The sequence below is a fragment of the Typopeltis vanoorti genome, chromosome 13 (assembly GCF_054136105.1).
Source record: "Typopeltis vanoorti isolate ZY-2024b chromosome 13, IOZ_Tvanoo_1.0, whole genome shotgun sequence".
Taxonomy (NCBI): Eukaryota; Metazoa; Arthropoda; class Arachnida; order Uropygi; family Thelyphonidae; genus Typopeltis; species Typopeltis vanoorti.
Window position 1 is genome coordinate 32,699,443 of NC_143561.1, and position 20,933 is coordinate 32,720,375.

Consider the following 20,933-nt stretch of genomic DNA (forward strand, 5'->3'; position numbering starts at 1 on the left):
TTTATCACCATTCACAACAACCATGACAACAATTGGAAAGTTTAAACGAACAGGAACACGGCTGTGATCATCTATGACAGTGCATGGGCATCCACTGAACTCTACATAACTGGAATGCTCTCACACACTGCAAGGAAGCAAGAAAGAAATCGCATAACTCAGAACAAAGAAAATTTCCAGAAATGAATGTAATAAAAAACTGAATATCGACGTATAAGATGCACCCTGTTTTTCAGATCTATTTTCAAAGAAAAAAGTGTGTCTTGTACACCGGCAAATATGGTAATTGATGAAGCCAGTGATTTGGAGATAGTAGTAGATAGAGAGCTGAAGTTTAGAGGACATATTGCTAAAGTAGCCAGAGCTGTTCACAGGATTACTTGGTAATTGAAGAACATACTAACAAGCAGAATGAGGAAGTTAACAAGCATTGATATGATCATATCTGGATTACTGTGCTCAGGTCTAGTCACGTGAGTTTCTTGGGGAATGAGGAAGTAGCAGAGAAGATCCAGAGACAAGTAAATGAGATAGTGAGTGGTTCTGTGGAATGCTCCTATGAGGATAGATTGAGGTTTTGTGGATTGCAAAAGTTGGTTTATTGGGGGGGGGGGGGGGGGGGGGGTAGAAACATTTAAGTCATTTAGAGGATTTAACTGGATTGATGCAGGGGAAATGTTTCAGCAGTTGGCTAGCGTAGGTAGAACAAAGGATCATTTCTGAAAGGTTGGTAAAAGTGTGGTTAGCAAGAGCATAAGGACTAGATTTTTTTTTACTTGGAGAGTGGTGAATGAATGGAATGGGCTGCCTAAGTCAGATGTAAGTGCCTTGTCTGTTAATGGTTTCAAGGAAAAGTATGATAGTGTGGGTCTCCCACAATGAGTCTTAGGACTCAATGGAGGTCCTTTGGCAATAATAATAATCTACACTAGTGCCAAAATTGTGGAAACCTTTTGAAAAAAGTGTATTTCTGAGGTTTGATGGCACAAAATACCACTTTTTTTTGGAGTAATACCATAAAATTATATATTAATGGAAAGATAATTTAATCAAGAATGTAATGCAATAACTTTTATGAAGGATTGTTTATTAGAACAGCAGTTATAAAGAAGAAAAGTGAAACAGAGAAAAAAATGAGATATACAAAAATTCTCACAATGTGAGTTAATACTTAGTTAGGTAACCTTTAGCATTAATTATGGCCTTACAACGCATTCCCATGGAGTGAACCAAGTTTTTTAGTTCTGCAGCTGTATAACGTGAAACCAAGATTGAATTATTGCTTCTATTAATTGGGTTTTATTGGTGGGTTGCTTCTGACTAACAAGTTTCTTTAGTCTGGGCTATTCCCAGGCCATTCCAGCATTGGAATATGATTATCTTGAAACCACTTTTTGCACACAGCAGCAACATGACATGGAGCTGAATTCTGTTGAAATATAAATGCTTCATTATCATGGAAAAGATCACATGTGGAAGGCTTCAGTTTGGGCTCAAGTATTTCATTTATGTATTTTTGGGCATTTATATTCCCATTAATCGAGCAAATTCTGCCCACACCTTTTGATGTCACACCACCCCAGATCATAACACTAAGTAGGTGTTGCACAGTAGATGTAATGCAATCAAAATGCAAATCTTCTCATATTCTTCTCCTTATGTATTTTATGCCATCACAACCAAACAGGGAGATTTTGGTCTCATCACTCCAAATAACACTGTCCCATTGTTCTGCTGTCCAGTTAACATGGGTTTTAGCCCAGTTTAATCTTTTCAACCTTTGTTTGAGAGATAAAAATGGCTTTTTTCATGGAATTCTAGCATTTAGACCAAATTCTGCAGTCTGCGCCGAACAGTGCTTGCACTCAACTTCACATTGTATTGCGCCATTTCTTATACATCCAGATCATTTTCTTCTGTCATGTAGGCACAGTCTCTCAATTCTTCTATCATCACTTGCTGTTGTGCACCTTTTCCTGCCTTTACTAGTGGGTTTTGTAGTGACTGAATCTCCTTGTACCGCTTCAAAAATTCAGAAATGCCACCTTTGGTTAAATTCCCACCAATTTTTCTTCTAATTTCTTCATAACTGTAGCCTTGTTCACTTAATAGTACTATTTTACATCGCTTTCTGGCTGACCAGTCAACTCTTTGCACCATTTCTTTAATTTTATTATGTTTTACAAGCTCACTAAATGAAAGGACACAAAAAAACCAACCAACTTGATAGCAATCACAACACACTGAAAAATGTCCTCCTCCTCTCAGCTCCAATACATGACATCAATAGCTGAATCCTACTGTAACCTTATTGGCTCATTGCCAAAACAAGATGACATCTGATTGGCTCTCTAAACACTCATGCTCATTGGCTACATTTAAATGAAGGAAAGCTACTTCATATCAACCCAAGCAAGTTGTGCTTCTTTTTTCTGGTTATTTGGCTATAACTTTTGATAATTGAACAAACTTTGTTGCATTACATTGTTGATTAAATTATCTTTCCATTGATATATAATTTTATGGTATTACACTGAAGAAAAGTGTTGTTATGAGCCATCAAACCTCAAAAATACACTTTTTCCAAAAGGTTTCCATAATTTTGGCCACTAGTGTAGATGTTTGGAAATAAGACAGAAAGGACACATTGGAGATGTTGACAAAAAAAAAGGCAACCTGTGCCTGGCTTTTACACCACAACAGTGAGTGAAATTAAAACTCCATGCTTTACATGGAAGACAACTTTCTTGCTCACAACATAAAAGAATGTACTATGGTCATCTTTTCACAAAACAGACTTAATAGGAACCATGGATTAATTTTTGTGATATTAGGAAATCGTTTTGGATCTTTCTGTATGTCAGATTTCAACTTTTTCAACTAACTGTCTACACACAACATTTAGCAATAGTTCACTCATGCCAACTCTCACATGGTTTCATTTTCAGCTTATATTGTAATGGTTCCTACATGGTTGGTTTTTTAGTAATGGTATAATTTATTTTTTCCTTTATTGTATTTATTTGTAGTTTTAAACCAGAAGAAGCTATAAGTATCAGTGGTGAAACTAGTTGGTTTCATTATCTTTATATATTTATGACCAAAATAAAACCCAATTTGTTTCATTTTATAACAAATAAATTCTTTCTTTCAACTCTCGCCATATATCATATTAATGTGTGCTAGGTCATTCACCAACTTCCTATATGAGAGATAAACATGAAAAACAAGGGGGGGGGGGGGTACAAGACTGTAAAAGAATTAAAGCACGTCATTCATTCTAAAAACAACAATCATACAATGTTAAAATAAGATCAAGGTATTCTTTGACAAAGAAAACTTACTTTTTTTGCTTTAATGAGGAATGCTCTACAATAGAAGTCTCATTCTGGTTTAGAATGGATGTTTTGCCATAGTCTTGAACAGATTCTGAATCAGCATCATAGAGATCATAAAGTTCTTTATCTTCATCCTGATCAAAAAGTACTTCTCTACTATGTATATTGCTTACTGTTTGACAAGGACTATTCAAAAAAGCTCGCTGTCTTCTTCTCTCCCTCTAAAATAATTTTCCAGTATTAAGTTTTAATTTGAAAATAATTTTCTAAACAGAATTTTTTTTTCCCAAAATGACTTAAATCAATAACAAAATAAATCAAAGTAACAATCACACAGCATTTATCCAAAATTGTACAGCATTGTTAATGTTACATCTCCATCATTTCAGAGAATGTACCCTTGCTGTAACAGGTACTTATGACAGCCCAATACAGTAAAGATTTCACTGCTAGTACAGTGATTATTTGTAGATAGACAGGAAATCAGCACCATATCAGAATGGTCTCCGCAAGAGCAAACTAATATTTTCACAGTGCAACTTGTCAAATATTTCAGAAGAAAGATAAAATCAGAGTAGCAAGAAACTGAACAGCTTACCTGGTAGTCAGAATAAGTGGATTTCTCTGTTGAGCAGCATTTTTACTTTGGGGAATTTGAGAATGTGAGTGAGTTATGAATTGTATTTACAGTAAGAGCAGATCAGCCTTTATACCTGTGGGATCGTCAGATGATGTTTTTAGGAAGAGAGCAGTTTGTCTTTCAAAAGAATTACAAGTCTTAGGTTTAAAAGTACTTTTTAAAAAAAGTACTGATGATGTCCTATGATACATAAGACAAAATATTTACATAATAAAAAAGTTATTTACTGTGATATACATGTTACTTTATAGTTAATTTACCTATATTCCTGATACATCTTGAGTTTTGCAAGTGATAATAGCCTCTGAAAATTATTCCTCATGCCACTCCACTTCATCCCAAAGTGTTCCAATTGATTTAGGTTGGGACTTTCTGAGTTGAGTAGAATCCCACCCTATAATCAGACTGAACTCTCCAAGGCAGTCCATCCACTAAAGGTACACTTATCCTTAAACCAAGGCCAAGCTATAGTAAACATCATCTGTGTGCTTTTATTTATGATTCTTGCCAAATCCTTTGTATCGTCGACGTACGATTTGTCACCATTCTCTCTGTTCTATTTCACACCATTCTAGAATTCAACTATAGTTTTAATACAAAATGCAAATAAATTTTATACATACTTTCCATAGGATTACTTCCTACAGCTGTATTCTGTGATGACATACACCGTAAAGTCATTTATGAGGAAATTCAATTCGCTATCATGAAGTTTTTGTGCTTTTGTTATTGACAAAAGTGAGCTTAAAACAGCATTGGCTCTATAGGAGTCTTTATGCTGAGTCTTCCTATTTCATTACGGTGCATTATTTAGTCATAGAAGTGTTTGCTATAGTGTGCATCATCTATATATATATATATATATATATATATAAAGCAAAATCTGTTTTCGATGTTCGCTTATAACTCAAGAATGAATTGACCAATGTTAATTTTCTTCACTAATAGATAGAGGATGTTCCAAAAATGGTTTATGTGCATTATCATTGATGTACACCTCCAGATTATGGAGAAGTGATTAATTTTTTTTTTACCTCCCTCCACGACCTGTACTACAGTTTAACAATATCTGAAGTTCAACAATATACACAGTTTAACAATGCTGTTAATTTTTATAGATATTGTTAAATTCTATTGTAAAGTTCTTTCGTTATTATCTGTGTCCAGATATTGTTACATTAGTTAAATATTATTAAATTCTATTGTTAGATATTGTAAGTTCTTTTTGTTATTACCATTATTATGTTTATTAGTTTTTTTAGTAAATTTTATAATTATCAGTAGATACATATATTTCCTGCCTTTACGAATTAATTGGTTCCTGGTATATATGGCTTATGAACGAATATATAAAATATAAAATGAATATTAAATGATAAGAAAAGCCTTTACTGGCCAAAGATTTACATATTTAAAGAATAACATAAAAAAAATTTCAAATTTCCAAAAAAGGTCCATCTCATTGACATTAAAAATCTGCGATGGCGAGCAATTTCCTTCTTTAATTATTTCTTCTAATTTTTCTGGATAAGATTTTGCAGCCTCACTATCAGCACTTGCAGCTTCACCTTGTACTTTAATGTTATGCCAACCAGTTCACTTTTTATAGCAGTCAAACCATCCACTTCTTGCAACAAAAGTCTCTTTGCAGTCATCTCCTTTTTGGTCTTTCAGCATTTAAAAATGGCTAATGCTTAAGTAGAAATTGCTGCGTAGGTAACAGGCATGGTTAATTGTTCAGTATGGTCACTTATCCAAGCAGTTATGTTTTTCCATATGAGGAATTATACTGCCTGTTTCTTTATTACACAACCATGTAGACTGCACTGCATAGATTGCACATTTTTTACTTCATTCAAATATATTTCTTTATCCTTTAAAATGGTGCAAAAAAATTTCATAAAAAAAATAAAATTGAGAAGTGGTAAGAGAAAATTTCTCAGAAAGAGCTTTAACAGTGCTACCAGCCTGATGGCTGGTAATAATTTCATAATTTTTTTCTAAAGTAATTCCTTTTCTTTGTTTCTTTTGCTCATTTTCTGGTTTTTGCACTGTTGCTTCTTTTTTCATTGTTGAAAAAGTCGTCATCATCATCATCAAATTCCTGTCATGTACCTTCACGGGGGTGTACAGGATATGATAGTACCACATGAAAAATTTACATCATCACTAACTTCCTATCTACAATTTTCCTCCAAATCAGTCTGTTACTTGTCAAGACTCCAACATTATCAGATCTTATATTTCTATCATCTAAGGCACTTTCTACCATATCAATCCACCTATATCTTGGTCTTCCTCTGGGTCGTTTTCCTGCCAACCTGGCAGAGAACAATTGTGTTTGCTAATCTTTCCTTGCCCATTCTGTTTAAGTGACCATACCACATGAGATTAGCTCTGCTAACGCATTCCTGGATGCTGACAGCGTCAAGTTCTTTCCTAATATCCTCATTTTTAACATGATATTGCCATTGATGCCATCTGTTCACGAAGCTAATATCTGAGGACTAATCTCAGGACTCTCATATCTGCAGTTGCTTGTCTTTGGTCAAGTGTTTTACTTCTGACCCAGCTCTCAGATCCATAAGTTAAAACTGGTTTGAACACTGTCTTGTATACAGCTAATTTAGCTTTCCGACTAATTTCTCTCTTATCCAATACAAATTTATCAACTGACATCCTACCATACCAGCTTTGTTGATTTTGTTGTCTATTTCCATATTTAATTTACCATCATCACTAAAAATCGTGCCTAAGTAGCTGAAATGTTTTACTTGTTCCACAGATTCTCCATTCACAAAGCAGTTGATATTTTCAATGATTCTGCCAATTTTCATTGTCTTTGTCTTTTTATTGCTGACCTTCATACCATATCTATTACAAGAGTTATTCAATTTAGTCAGGGAATCTTGCAGACTTGTAGCGAATTTATTTAGAAGTATAACAAAAAATCAAAAAAAAATCATCTAACGCCTTTTTATTCCCGTATATACGGGAGTAGGCGAGGCCAGAAGTATAACATCATCCGCATAAAGCAAAGAGCTCACATTAACATCTCCAATTTTTATATCATGTTTAATACCACTTTCCTTCATAATGTGATCCACATAGATAATGAATAACAGAGGGGATAATGTACATCCTTGTCTCACACCAGATTTAACATTAAACCATCTTCCTGTACATCCTTCAATTCTAACTGCCGACTTACAATTCAAATACAGACTAAGTATTGCTTGATATAATGCCCCACTGACACCATATAACTGTAGCATATCGAATAGCTTCTCTCTTGGCACCTTATCATATGCCTTTTCCAGATCGACAAAACTTAAATACAGATCTTTGTTATATTCCCATGATTTCTCGACTATTTGTCGTAAAGTGAAGATCTGATCCTGACAGCCTCTATTTGGCCTGAATCCAGCTTATTCTTCACCAAGCTTTTCTTCCACAATTCTTCTCAACCATTTCTCAAGTATACTTGCATATATCTTACCAGGAACACTCAGTAGGAAAATACCTCTGTAATTCTCACATTCAGTTTTATTTCCCTTTTTATATATGGGTACTATCAGAGTTTGTCACTATCATTGTTGGAAAAGTGAAAGGGTTATAGCTAAAAAGAAAACAAAATAAAAAATCAGGTGTAATTGAAGAAAACTACGAATAACACACTTGCATCGCCAAGGCTCGTGAGTGACTGAGGCTCGTTATAACTGATTGTTACATCATTACAAACTGAGTAATTCCCCATACAAGCCTCTAATCGCCTTTAACGTGCACAATTTAAATTAAAATTCCAATCCAAAAAATTCGTGAAGATAAAAATCCATAAAGCAGGAATTCGTAAAGTGAGAACTACCTGTATTTTATTTTTTTTCCAATATGCCATGACGAAGAGCAAGTTCTATAAGTCACTGAACTCCTGAGGCAAGGCATATGAAACTAAATAGACAGAGTGAAATTATTGAAGTTTCTTGGAATAACAAGGAACAGTCTGCTTTCTCTGACAATTGTAATATAAGATATTCCACTAATTCAGCAGCTGTGATCAGTACTATGACTGAAGTAAATCACTGAAAGCACTTAAATATAGGCATGAATCTCCCAGAATTTCTCAATGTGTTGTTTGAATAAAAAATTGAAACTAAATGAAATCCCAGCTCCTCCTGAACAATTATCACTCATTACAATGAAACATCCACAGTCTCATCAATTTATTGAAACAATTCGAGCTAACAATTCCAAATTTCAAATGACATCTTTTGGTGTGGAGCAAATAGTCAAAAGGGAGTTCAAGCCTATTTTCAAAGTGCAAGGTCAAGTATACCGTTTGGCTGGAAGTTTGCTGCTAGTCAAACTAAATGATCATAAATTTTTACAAATTTATTTCGTTAAATTTGTAGATCCATTGTAGACAGATCACAGGATTGAACTCAGAAATTGTATTTAATTTACAAGGAATATTACATCAGCATAACACACACGCACACACACACACACACACACACACACACACACACACACACACACACACACACACACACACACACACACACACACACTTTTAAGTTGGCTACAGAGAATGCTAACAATGTGCAAAAACTAAGACTGGCCATACATGCAAACCGAGAGTGCCGACAGGATATAACACAGGCAGATTCAATGTGCCCACAGCTAATGAAGTAGTGATTTTCATTACTAGGCAAGAATTTAACCACAGAGACATAATTTTACATGGTCGCAATGATAGACTGAAATGGATATATGAGACACATAGAACTTATGATGCACTCCAATATCCATTTTTATTTTACAGAGGAGAGGATGGATATTGCATTGATTTACAACAAATGAATCCAGGAAGTGGAGAACCTACAATAGAAAAACCATTTGAGCAAGGAATTTTTATGCGTATCGCATTATAGTACGGATGGAAAATTTAAATCCACTACATAGATATGGTCAACTCATCAATCAATACTGGGTTGACATGTATGCGAAAACTGAGTCCGAGCGTCTCACATACATACGTTTAAACCAAAGTAAACTTCAGGTAGAAATGGTCTATGTTAGAGCACATGGTGGCACTGAACTCTTCATTACCTGCACGTGCAAGAGTAATTGGCTAAAGATTTTGGAAAATTTGCTACCCGGTAATAAGACTTATGACAAGCATAACATTATTGCAAGAGTTTTTCACAGAAAGCTGATGAAATTAATGAATCTCATCACAAAGCACAAGATTTCTGGAGCATGGAGGTGCTATATGTATTCAGCAGAATGGCAAAAAAGGGGACTGCCACACACTCAAATATTGATTTGGCTCAAAGATAAAATCAGGAATCATGAAATCAATTCCATTATAAGTGACGAGATACCTTCTCCTCAATGTGACAAAGAACTGTTCGATATCATAACAAAACATATGGTGCTTGGTCCACATGGACCTGTTCATCCAAACTCACCATGCATGAAGTCAGGAAAGTGCAGAAGAGATATCCAAGGTCATTAACCAATGAAACTCAAACAGGTCAGGATGGATATCCATGATATTATCGACATGCTCCTTCAGCTGGTGGCTACCACACACACACTTTTAAGTTGGCTACAACTTAAAAGTGTGTGTGTGTAATAGCCAAGGAACTTTCGAAAGTGATAATTTATAGTGTCTTATAATCCGGTTTTGTTATGAACCTTCAATGTACACATAAATGTTGAAATTTTCAGTTCCATGAAATCCATCAAATATGTATGCAAGTATAACAACAATGGCTCAGACCAAGCTGCATTTTGTTTACAAAATGACATAGCAAAGTAGATCTATACCAAACCATACGATACATCAGTACCTCTGAAGCCATTTGGCAGATTTGGCCTTTTGTTCGCTGTGCTGTTGGTTCAATGAACACATGACTGACCCTCTATCGCTATGGTCAACTTATAAAAATAATTTTTTGGAAATCTACCAAACGGCTTCAGAGGTACTGATGCATCGTCTGGTTTGATATAAACCAAGCTACATTTTGTTTGCAAAATGAATGTAGCAAAGTAGATCTATACCAAACCGGACAATACATCAGTACCTCTGAAGCCAGTTGGTGGATTTTATCTTTTGATATTCATGAGTACCATCCAACTGTAGTTCATTTCACAGTTCATCTCAAAAAATGATCAAAGAGTATACTTCACAGAAAGTAACGCACTCATTACAGCATAGTGGATCCACCAAGAGACACAACATTAGCAGCCTTTTTTTTAAGCTTATTATTGAGATTTGAATCAATCAAGTCAATAAGTGACAAAGGTGTTAAAGATTTTAGTCTTCTGATACCGAAAATCCAGGAAACCTCATACAATTTCAATGAACTTTGGGATTTATTAAGTTGGTATGAACAATCACTAACTTCAGATAAAGCTGAAGTTTTTCCACAATGTTTTAATAAGCTGTGAAAATCAATCAGGGAAAGTGTTTTTCTTGGATGCTCCAGGTGGTACTAAGAAAACGTTTTTTACTAAATTTGTTATTAGCTAAGTTGAGAAGCCAAGGTAAAATCACTCTGGCTGTGGCATCGTCAGGTATAGAAGCTACTCTACTGCAAGTGGTCAAACTGCTCATTCTACTTTCAAACTACCACTTACAAATGTGACTAATGATACACCTATGTGCAATATATCAAAACAAAGTAATTTGTCAAAATTATTACAAAAGGTTTCTTTGATTGTTTGGAATGAATGTACAATGTCCCATAAAACATCTGTTGAAGTGGTCGACAGAATATACTGAGGGATATCAGATTGTATGAATGAAGAATGGGTAGAATAACTGTTTTATTTGCTGGTGATTTTTGACAAACACTGCCTGTTGCAGCCCATGGAATCAGGGTGGATGAAGTGAATGCCTGCTTTAAGAAATCATCACTATGGTATGATATACAGAAGTTTTCTCTCAAAACCAATATGCATGTTCACTTACATGGAGACTCTAATGTACATTCCTTTTCCACAAAAATGTTAAAAATTTGCAATGGTGAAGTACAGCAAAGAGAAGAAAAAATTATATTAACACACCTAAATATTGGGAAAATAGTTCAGACTGCAGATGAACTGTTGTGCAGTGTCTACCCATCTACTGAGAACATAAAAGAAAAGTCACCTTCTTAGTTCAGGGAGAGAGAGATCCTTGCACCTTGAAATGACGCTGTATCAATAATGAACAAGTTGATTCTTAATAGAGTTAATGGATCTGTTAGCGTTTACAAATCAGTAGATACTCCTGTGGATGTAGATGATGCAGTTCATTTTCCAGTGGAATTTTTAAATTTGCTTAATCCACCTGGATTACCTGGTCATGAAATTAAATTGAAAATGGGTGTTCCTATTATGTAGCTCCAAAATCTGCACGCCACAAATCTTTGTAATGGAACTAGGCTTCAAGTAAAATCATTGAAACCTAATATGATAGAAGCTGTGATATTTACAGGTCCTGGTATCAGAGAAATTGTCCTCGGATACCCCTAATTTCCTTTAGATTATCCATTTGCATTCAAATGGTTACAATTTCCAATAAGAATTTGCTTTGCAATGACAATTAAAAAAGCCCAAGGACAGCCCTTATATACAGGTTTACATTTAAGAGGTGAATGTTTTGGACATGGGCAGTTAGCAGTCCTGAGAATTTAATTATTTTTGTTGAGGATGATGAAACTTCTAATGTTGTTTACAAAGAAGTGATCTAATGCTCACAATTCTACACCATGACAAAAGCACCAGCACTAAATGCTCAAGTAAATACTCTGAATTGAACCGCTAGCAACATGAGTTCACTTTAGCGAAGCGGGGGAGCTCAGCTAGTATTAAATATTTTATTTTTGTCAGCATTTTTATTCTTTGATTTATTTTTGTAATCATTTTTTTGTAATCGCTTCATTTTTACACACACACACACACACACACACACACACACACACACACACACACACACACACACACACACACACACACACACACACACAAAAGCAGCCGTATCATCATTAAGTTAATCTACCTAATAGCATCTAGTGCCCTATTTACATTCAATGATCTGGAGTACTCAAGGTGCAAAGCACACTACAAAGGATGCTGGTCCTTGTTTTGGAACAAAACAGTTCAGTTCTTTGGTGCTCTCTCGCACAGACTCTTTTCAACCACTGTCAAACATGGTCAATTTCTGCATTTTATAGATGTTTCCATAGGTGATGTTCAACAGAATTGGCATCCACATGCCCTTGTTTCTACTAAACTACAACAACAACAACAACATGAGCAAAAGCTGCCCAACATCTTTTTACAGCTGAACTGCTGACTCACCAAACCTGCTACCCCCATTCATCTTTCATTCCATCAAAGTCAATTTTGAGGACCAGCCTTTCCCCAAGAACTACAACCTTCAACTCTTCAAAAAGAATATCACAGATTATTTTGTCTTTAATCACAGCCCACATACAGCATTTATTTGCTAGAGACCCAGGAGAATAATGTAGTATGATAAAGCAACCTTGATGCATCTAAAGCCATTCCTGAATGAATGGCTTTAGATGCATTTAGAAGTGACTAATGACGTGTGATATAGAGCACAAAGATGCATTTGGTAAGCAATAATTGTCAATTAGGATGTGACATGCAGGGTCAAGATAATAAGAGATCCTGAATGTGTGAAAAGAAAACACATACACTACTGCTTATAGCAGTAGTATATGTGTGTCTGCAATAATGTAGCACTGATATGATAGGTCAATTCATATAAGATGCTGTCAGCTAAGAAACAACTAGAACTGGGATTCATCAGGTCAACTAAACTTTTTTTGTTCCTCAAGTTCACCAAATGCTCAAGTAAATACTCTGAATTGAACCACTAGCAGCATAAATTCACTTTAGCAAAGCAGGGGAACTCAGCTAGTATTAAATATTAAATAAATACTCAAGTAAATACTCTGAAATGAACTGCTAACAGCATAAGTTCACTTTAGTAAAGCGGGGGGGGGGGGGGGGGGGGAGCTGAAAAAATGAATTTATAATTTCAAAATTATTTTTATTTTTCAACATAATCTCCCTTAAGACTAATACAATTATTCAAGCACTTCTCAAGCACCATTATCCCGTCCCTGTAGTGTTTCTCAGTAAGATCTGCAAAATACCCCTATACAGCTGCAATCATCTCTTGATCTGAAGAAAAACGCTGAACAGCGAGGAAAAGTTTTAGTTTTGGGAAGAGATAGAAGCCAGAGGGAGCCAAATCTGGGGAATAGGGTGGATGTTCCAAAAATTCATAGTGCAGATCCCTTAATTTTCCCCATTTTTGCTAAAGTGAACTTATGCTGCTAGCGGTTCAATTCAGAGCATGGCTGTTTGTTTTTAAAAATACAACTCTGTAAGACTACTGTGATGTCCCATCCACAACGGCCAATCCATTGCGCATTCCATTATTCTCTTCTGCAAATCAATGTTGAACAATGCTACATGACCAATTGTGGATCATCTGTTTGACTGCATGATTCTTGAAACAATCCATCAACTATCTCCAATCCCTGACTGCTGTTCGCAGTGTGTGTGTGTGTGTGTGTGTGTGTGTGACTGGCCAGATGATTAACTACCATAATTATCTATCAAATCCACTGCGTCCTTGGAGACAGTATCACGTGTCCATTTTAAGCCATATAAATTTAACGGGTAGGCAAATACAGCGATTGGATGTGTGTATGTGTGCATGTACAAGAGTACATGCATATGTGTATACACACACACAGAATGTTGTTTGTGTACAATGCAAATTGTACATGAACAACTCGCCCAACTGAATTATGTGTGTACGCATAAACACACATAAACAATACGATGGTAGGCTGAAAAGTTCTCGGCCTCAACCATAGATGGCAATACTACCGGCAAGATATTTTTTTCCTAAGCTGATAAATCTGTCATAAGCATCCATGTGAAATTGTAAGTCATTCTATCAAGTAGTTTGTTTTATACAGCTGTCTGAAGCAAAAGTGTTGTCTGCATCCCTTGAAATGGATAAAATTGAGTATCATGATGTTATAAAATTCTTTGTAAAAGAAGGTTTAATGCCAAAAGAAATTCATTCGAAGTTCATAAAAGTTTATGGGCACTCTTCTTCTTCATTTTCAACAATTAAGGAATGGGCTGCCGAATTTAAATACCACGACATAGTATTGGATGACCGGCGAGTCAAAGTGTGTGAAACTGCTGAAACTATAGGCATTTCAAAAGAACATGTAGGATATATTTTGCATGAAAAATTGCAAATGAAAAAGCTTTGCACAAGACGGGTGCCACGCTTGCTCACAGCAGATCAAAAAAGCACCGACATGAAAATCTGTGAACAGTGCTTGGAGCATTTTAACAACAATAAAACTGATTTTGTGCACCAATTTATTACTATGATGGCTTCTGTCCACTGTTTTGACTGCTATTTGGATTCTGGTGTGTAATGGATTCACCATTACACACCAGAATCCAAACAGCAGTCAAAACAGTGGACAGAAGCCGATTGTTCAACGTCAAAGAAGACAAAGTCGGTTCCAGCTGCAGGAAAGGTCATGGCATCAGTGTTTCAGGATGCTAAAGGCATTTTGTTTATTAATTATCTTGAAAAGGGTAAAACAATAACCGGGGAATATTATTCCAATCTTTTGACCAGACTGGATGAAAAAAATTTGTGAGAAAAGACCTGGTTTGCAGAAGAAAAGAATCATCTTTCATCAAGACAATGCAACTGCCCACAAAGGTGTTTTGGCAATGGGGAAAATTAAGGGATCTGCACTATTGAATTCTTGAAACTGAATTCTTGGAACATCCACCCTATTCCCCAGATTTGGCTCCCTCTGATTTCTATCTCTTCCCAAAACTAAAACTTTTCCTCGCTGGTCAGCGTTTTTCTTTGAATCAAGAGGTGATTGCAGCTGTAGAGGGGTATTTTACAGATCTTACTGAGAACCATTACAGGGATGGGATAATGGTGCTTGAGAATTGCTGGAATAAATGTATTAGTCTTAAGGGAGATTATGTTGAAAAATAAAAATAATTTTGAAATTATAAATTCGTTTTTTCATTGTTAGGCTGAGAACTTTTTAGATCACCCTCATATATAAGTTTATGTGTAAGTTTTCTACCTGCTTTATTTAGCCTACAACGGATATGTGATATCACTCTAATGAAGCAAAGGATTCACAATGATTGGGAGGATGTCCACTGAAAATAATTTTGTCAAAAAATACAAACACACAACTTAGACTCAGTTGTGTGTTTATATTTTTTATAATAATTGCATCCATAAACAGATAAGAAATTTATAATACATAAGTACCATGGATGAATTCAGGTTAGATAAAGAAAGCTGTAGAAATCAGAATGGTCTTTTTCATGCCACTCCAATAAAGCAAGGTGATGTGTCACTGTGGAATGAATGTGTTGCATACATTGCCACAGCGGGATAATGATGTCCAATCAATTCACTCCTAAAAATGGACTGCAATAAAAACTGCAAATCTCTTAATTTTCCTTGGCAACATACAAAGTTCATTAACTTTAATAATAAGGTTAGTGAAGACTACATGTAAAGTCCTGCATATGGTAAATCAATAATATAAGATTTGTACTGAAATGCACACAAGATGTTTGAAGTAAAGTACTTTATCACCTCTATCATCTGTAATAATTCAGCCATCATTGCAACTGATAGTGAACCATGGTTTTTATTTACTTACTATGATACTATATATTTTCTTGAATTTTTAACATTGCATATTTCATTCATTAATTTTAAATATATTTTACACTAGAAAGTTTTTTTACCTTGGGTATATATTATGTTAAAGATACCAAGCAATTTTTTAAGCTAGGTTTTTAATCCTTTTTCCCAAGTAAGCAAACAGACAAGTGCAACATTAGGCAACTCATTGTAAAGGTGGAGTAAGCTCTGACCACTTTCCTTAGAATTTTCCCCTAATGCAAAGCACATTTCCTTGCGGAAATGTATGATGCCATGCATTAAGGTAATGGTCACTACCCAAGACCGGTTTCGACCTTTTTCCCTCGTCAGTGGGAGCCAGACGTAAAAAATGCCAAGGGTGAAGTAATACAGAGCTTATAAATTTTACCTAAACAAGTTGCCATAAGGTGCTTTGACCTCATTAAATAAAAATCTCAGGATGAGAGTAAGACGTAGAAAGTTTTTTACCTTGGGTATATATTATGTTAAAGATACCAAGCAATTTTTTAAGCTAGGTTTTTAATCCTTTTTCCCAAGTAAGCAAACAGAAAGAAAGTCAAGTTTGCAGCTGCATGTAGTGCAACACTAGGCAATTCATTGTAAAGGTGGAGTAAGCTCTGATCACTTTCCTTAGAATTTTCCCATAATGCAAAGCATATTTCCTTGCAGAGATGTATGATGCTATGCATTAAGGTAATGGTCACTACCCAGACCACTGATGAGACCTCAATAAAGGTCGAAACCGGTCTGGGTAGTGACCATTACCTTAATGCATAGCATCATACATCTCTGCAAGGAAATGTGCTTTGCATTAGGGGAAAATTCTAAGGAAAGTGATCGGAGCTTACTCCACCTTTACAATGAGTTGCCTAGTGTTGCACTACGTGCAGCCACAAACTTGACTTACTTGTCTGTTTCCTTACTTGGGAAAAAGGATTAAAAACCTAGCTTAAAAAATTGCTTGGTATCTTTAACATATTTTACACTAATAAAACAAATAATCTATATTAACACTTACTGGATTTGGTGATGTTTGTGTTGTTGCTGAGGAATGGGATGAAGATGGCAAAGACAAATTACATGGACTTTCACGAAGAGAGCTTTCTGTGTCATTTCCAGCAATCTGCCGTACCTTCAAGGTCAAGTCCTTTGCATGATTAACAATCTCTTTGCTTTCACTGGTGTGTTTTGGCAATATACCACTTCTTTCTTCGCTAACAGCAACATTTTGCAAATTTTTCTTTCCTGAAATAAATCTCAAATTTTGAATTTACTTAAATATCAATAAACTGTGAAAAATAAAAATATATATTAATAAATCAAAAATGAAGATATCTCTCTCTTTAATTTTAGAATTTAATTAAGTAAAAACTCAAAAAGAAATTTTTCATTTTGTTGTTACTAGAGGGCAAGCAGAGAAGAAAAATTATAGAAAAATGTCTGGCCAAATTAATTGCTTTTAGAGTATACTTTATAAGGAAGGGAGACAAAAGAGAGCATTTCTAGAAATTTTTAAAATCTTTTCATTATCTTTTATTATGAATGATTAATCAATTTTCTTATGTCAATGCTATCTTAAATACATACAGTAGAGTAATGCTGCGGGCTGGTGCAAGGTCAGATAAACTGAAAACTTTGTTCTAGAGACCAAACAGACAATCATCTTTTTTTATTCCATTTAATTATAAAGAAATTTAATGGTTACTCACAACACAGAAGTAAAAAGAAAAAAAAATTATTCCATTATTTTGCAACGATTGTGAAGATTTTAGAGATGGTCTTGATTGGGAGGATGAATGGCAAGTAAGAGTGGCTAACTTGCAGAGAGAGAGAGGAGAGAGAGATGAGCTGCTGAAAAAAGGAGGTGGAATGTCTCGGGAATGAGATGAGAAGTATCAAAGATGACATTAGGCAAATGGAAGAGATGAATGCAAGGCAAATCTGAGTAGGAGTGAGAGAGAGTTATAGGGAATGATAGAAGAGGAGAGAATAGAAACAGTAGAAGAGAGGGAATGAGAGAGAGAGAGAGGTATGGGAATGATAGAAGAGGAGAGAGTAGGAGCAGTAGAAAATAGGGAATGAGAGGGGGAGAGAGGTATGGGAATGATAGAGGAGGAGAGAATAGAAACAGTAGAAGAGAGGGAATGAGAGAGAGTTATGGGAATGATAGAAGAGGAGAGAATGGAAACAGTCAGAGAGAGGGAATGAGAAGAATATGAGGGAGTGCTGGAACCAGGAACAGAGTGATGCCAGGACAGCAGGTAAGTAGGGGAACACAGAGTGAAAGAGTTAGAGGAGAGAGAGTGAGGGATGCAGGGAAGCAATCAAGGAACAGAGTGGTAAGAGCTGTGATGTATAGAGACTTGATGACCTGTGGTGTGCGAGATAGGATGCCAGAGGAGTGTTTGCCTGGAAGGTTGATAGAAAGTGTGGCTATGGCAATTAAGAAGGGTGAAAGGGTGGATGAGATGATTGTGATGGTGGGCACGAATGACTTGAGAGGCAATGTAAATTGGGTGGTGAGAGATCTCAGGTTCTTGCTTGAGGTTGTACAAAAGAAAACACAGAGAGGAAAGTTTGCGCGCGCGTGTGCGTGTGTGTGTGTGTGTGCGCGCGCGTGTAGCCCCAGGTATGATAGTGACGAGCTGAGCAGAAGAGCAGTAATAATGAATAGCATAATAGCCAGAACGTGTCAAAGAGAGGATTGGAATATGTGGATACTTGAAGGGCATTTGAGGACAGAAAGGAACTGTATGCGAGAGACTGCTTCCATTTGAATGATAAAGGACGTAGGCATCTAGAGAGATGCCGTTTTCTGAACGAGTCGGTGTGTCAATGCAGGGAAACTAGAATCACCAGGGTGGATGGTAGCAGGGTGGCCTCTTGTGGGAATGGGGACGACATCAGGTAACACTCAGTCTAGTGGGTTCTGGATGGAATAATGATAGGTATAAAAGCAATGACATTTTTATTCTTTATACTAATGCCAGGAGTATCCAAAATAAAGGAGATGAATTAGTGATGCTGATAGCATCAGCCTGGCCAAAGATTATTGGGATCTCTGAGATGTGGGCGATGGAAAATGATATAATAACAGAAATAGAAGTAGCAGAGTACAACATTTTTCGGCAAAATAGGAAGGGAAAACGCTGTGGTAGAGTACTGCTTATGATAAGTGATGACTTATATCCTCTAAGAGTGGAGGCTTTGGAAGGCAATGACACTAATGGTTTTGAAAGCATATGGTGTGAGGTAAGAGGTGGGCAAGACAGGATATTTAGTGGTGTCTTGATAAAAGCCAAGGAGTATGGAGGATGGGGAGCAGGAGATATTTAGGCAGTTGAGCTTGGCAAGTGCAAGAAGAGTGATTGTTATGGAAGATTTTAACTACAGCATTATAAGCTGGGAAGAGGAAAATGCACGTAAGTAATAAGAGAATGGAATTTCTAGAATTCTTGAGGGACAAATGTGTAACATGTAATAGAGGGGAACAAGAGGTTCAAGAGTTTTGGATTTGGTCACAGCATCAGAAGAGCTGATAATTGAGATGACATCTCTCCCCCCACCCCCCAGTTGGAGAGAGTGACCATGTGGTTTTGACTTGGAAGATGAATAGACATGCAAGAGTATCAAAGAAAAGGGAACGTACGTGGAATTATAAGGTGGGTGATTATAATAGTTTCAGATATCAATTTGGGCCAGTTCCATGGAGGAAGGAATTGTAAGGCCAGGATATCATTAGTGCTTGGAAAATTGTGAAGAAATATTTGTTAGCAGCAATAGTGAGCTGTATTCCACAAGTGAAGAAGAGGACAAAATTTTGTGTAAAGTGGATGACAAGCAATATCAAACAGGAACTGCAGGTGAAAAAGAGATTACAGAAGAGATATAACAAGAGGAGTGGAGAGCAGATGCATGAAGAATATAAGACTCAGGCCAGGAGAGTGACTAGTATGGTGAGGAAGGCAAAACTGGAATATGAGAAGAGATTGGCATTAAGATCCAAAGAAAATCCTAGGGAGTTTTTTAGCCATGTGGCCAGTAGGAAGAAAAATGATTGTGGAAGAATGACAATGTGGGATATAAATGGGAATAGAGTGACTGATGCACAAGGACATAGTGGAGTTGTTCAATGAACACTTTATTGGAGTATTTCATCCTGGAGAAGTAGGTTTTAATACTAGAGGGATAGGGCAGGTTCAAGGTTTAGAGGTGCAAGAGGAGAGTGTGTTCCAAATACTGAATACTCTGGATGTCAGTAAAACTGTAGGACTGGATGGTATTTCAGCACGGGTTTTGAAAGAATGTGCTAAAGAACTAACAACTCCTTTGACCCGGCTTTTCAATGAAAGTCTAGCTATGGGGAAGGGTACCCAAGGAATGGAAAGAAGGTGAGATAGTGCATAAGAGCGGTAGCAGACTGGAAATGTCTAATTATAGGCCAGTTTGTGTGTCATCAGTAGTCATTAAGGTCTTGGAGAAATTAGTGAGGGACCATATACAGCGTTCGGCAGATGAGAGTAATCTTATATGCGAGAATCAACATGGATCTGTTAAGGGTGTTCTTGCTTTAGTAATATGATTGCCTTTTATAATAAAGTGACAAACGCAGTTGATGAGGGAAAGGCATATACTGCCATTTTTTTTGGATTTTGCAAAGGCATTTGACAGGGTGCCACATGATAAGCTGATACTTTTGCAGCACTTGGGTTTAGATGTCAGGTTAGTCAACATTCAAGATTGGCCGTCTGATAGGTATCAGAAAGTTGTATATGGTGAAGCAATATTAAGGAAGCAGAAGGTTACAAGTGGGGTTACACAGGGCTCAGTACTGGGGCCTGTATTGTTTAACTTTTATATCAATGACATTGTCAATGGATTGAAAGGGGATATTCAGTTGATTACAGATGATGTGAAGCTGGAAAGGGTTATTAGTAATAGTGCAGATGTGGCAGCCCTGCAAGAGGATTTAAACAAACTAGACAGATAAGCAAATGAATGGGGGTGTCGGTTTAATGCAGCAAAATGTAAGGTCTTGGAAGTTTGGGATCCATTGATGGGAGGCTGCACATTCGATTGGAGGAGCTGTACTGGAGGAAGTAGGGGAGACAAGAGATCTGTGGGTGATAACTGATAGAAAACTGAAATTCAGGGAGCATACTGCAAAGGTGGTGAAGGTAAC

The 20,933-nt window shown here is 36.3% G+C and overlaps 1 protein-coding gene across 7 annotated transcripts in view; it reads right to left on the reverse strand.

Annotated features, from left to right (window-relative positions):
* LOC150100035 (putative ubiquitin carboxyl-terminal hydrolase MINDY-4) overlaps positions 1-20,933 on the reverse strand; it is a 376,809-nt gene that overhangs the window by 313,201 nt on the left and 42,675 nt on the right. For all 7 annotated transcript variants that reach the window (XM_090402889.1, XM_090402887.1, XM_090402888.1 and 4 more), the window contains exons 4-5: positions 16,770-16,996; positions 3,345-3,559 (exon numbers count right to left, since the gene is read on the reverse strand). In XM_090402889.1, coding sequence (XP_090259015.1) covers positions 3,345-3,559; positions 16,770-16,996 — 442 coding nt within the window. The remainder of the gene's footprint in view (positions 1-3,344; positions 3,560-16,769; positions 16,997-20,933) is intronic.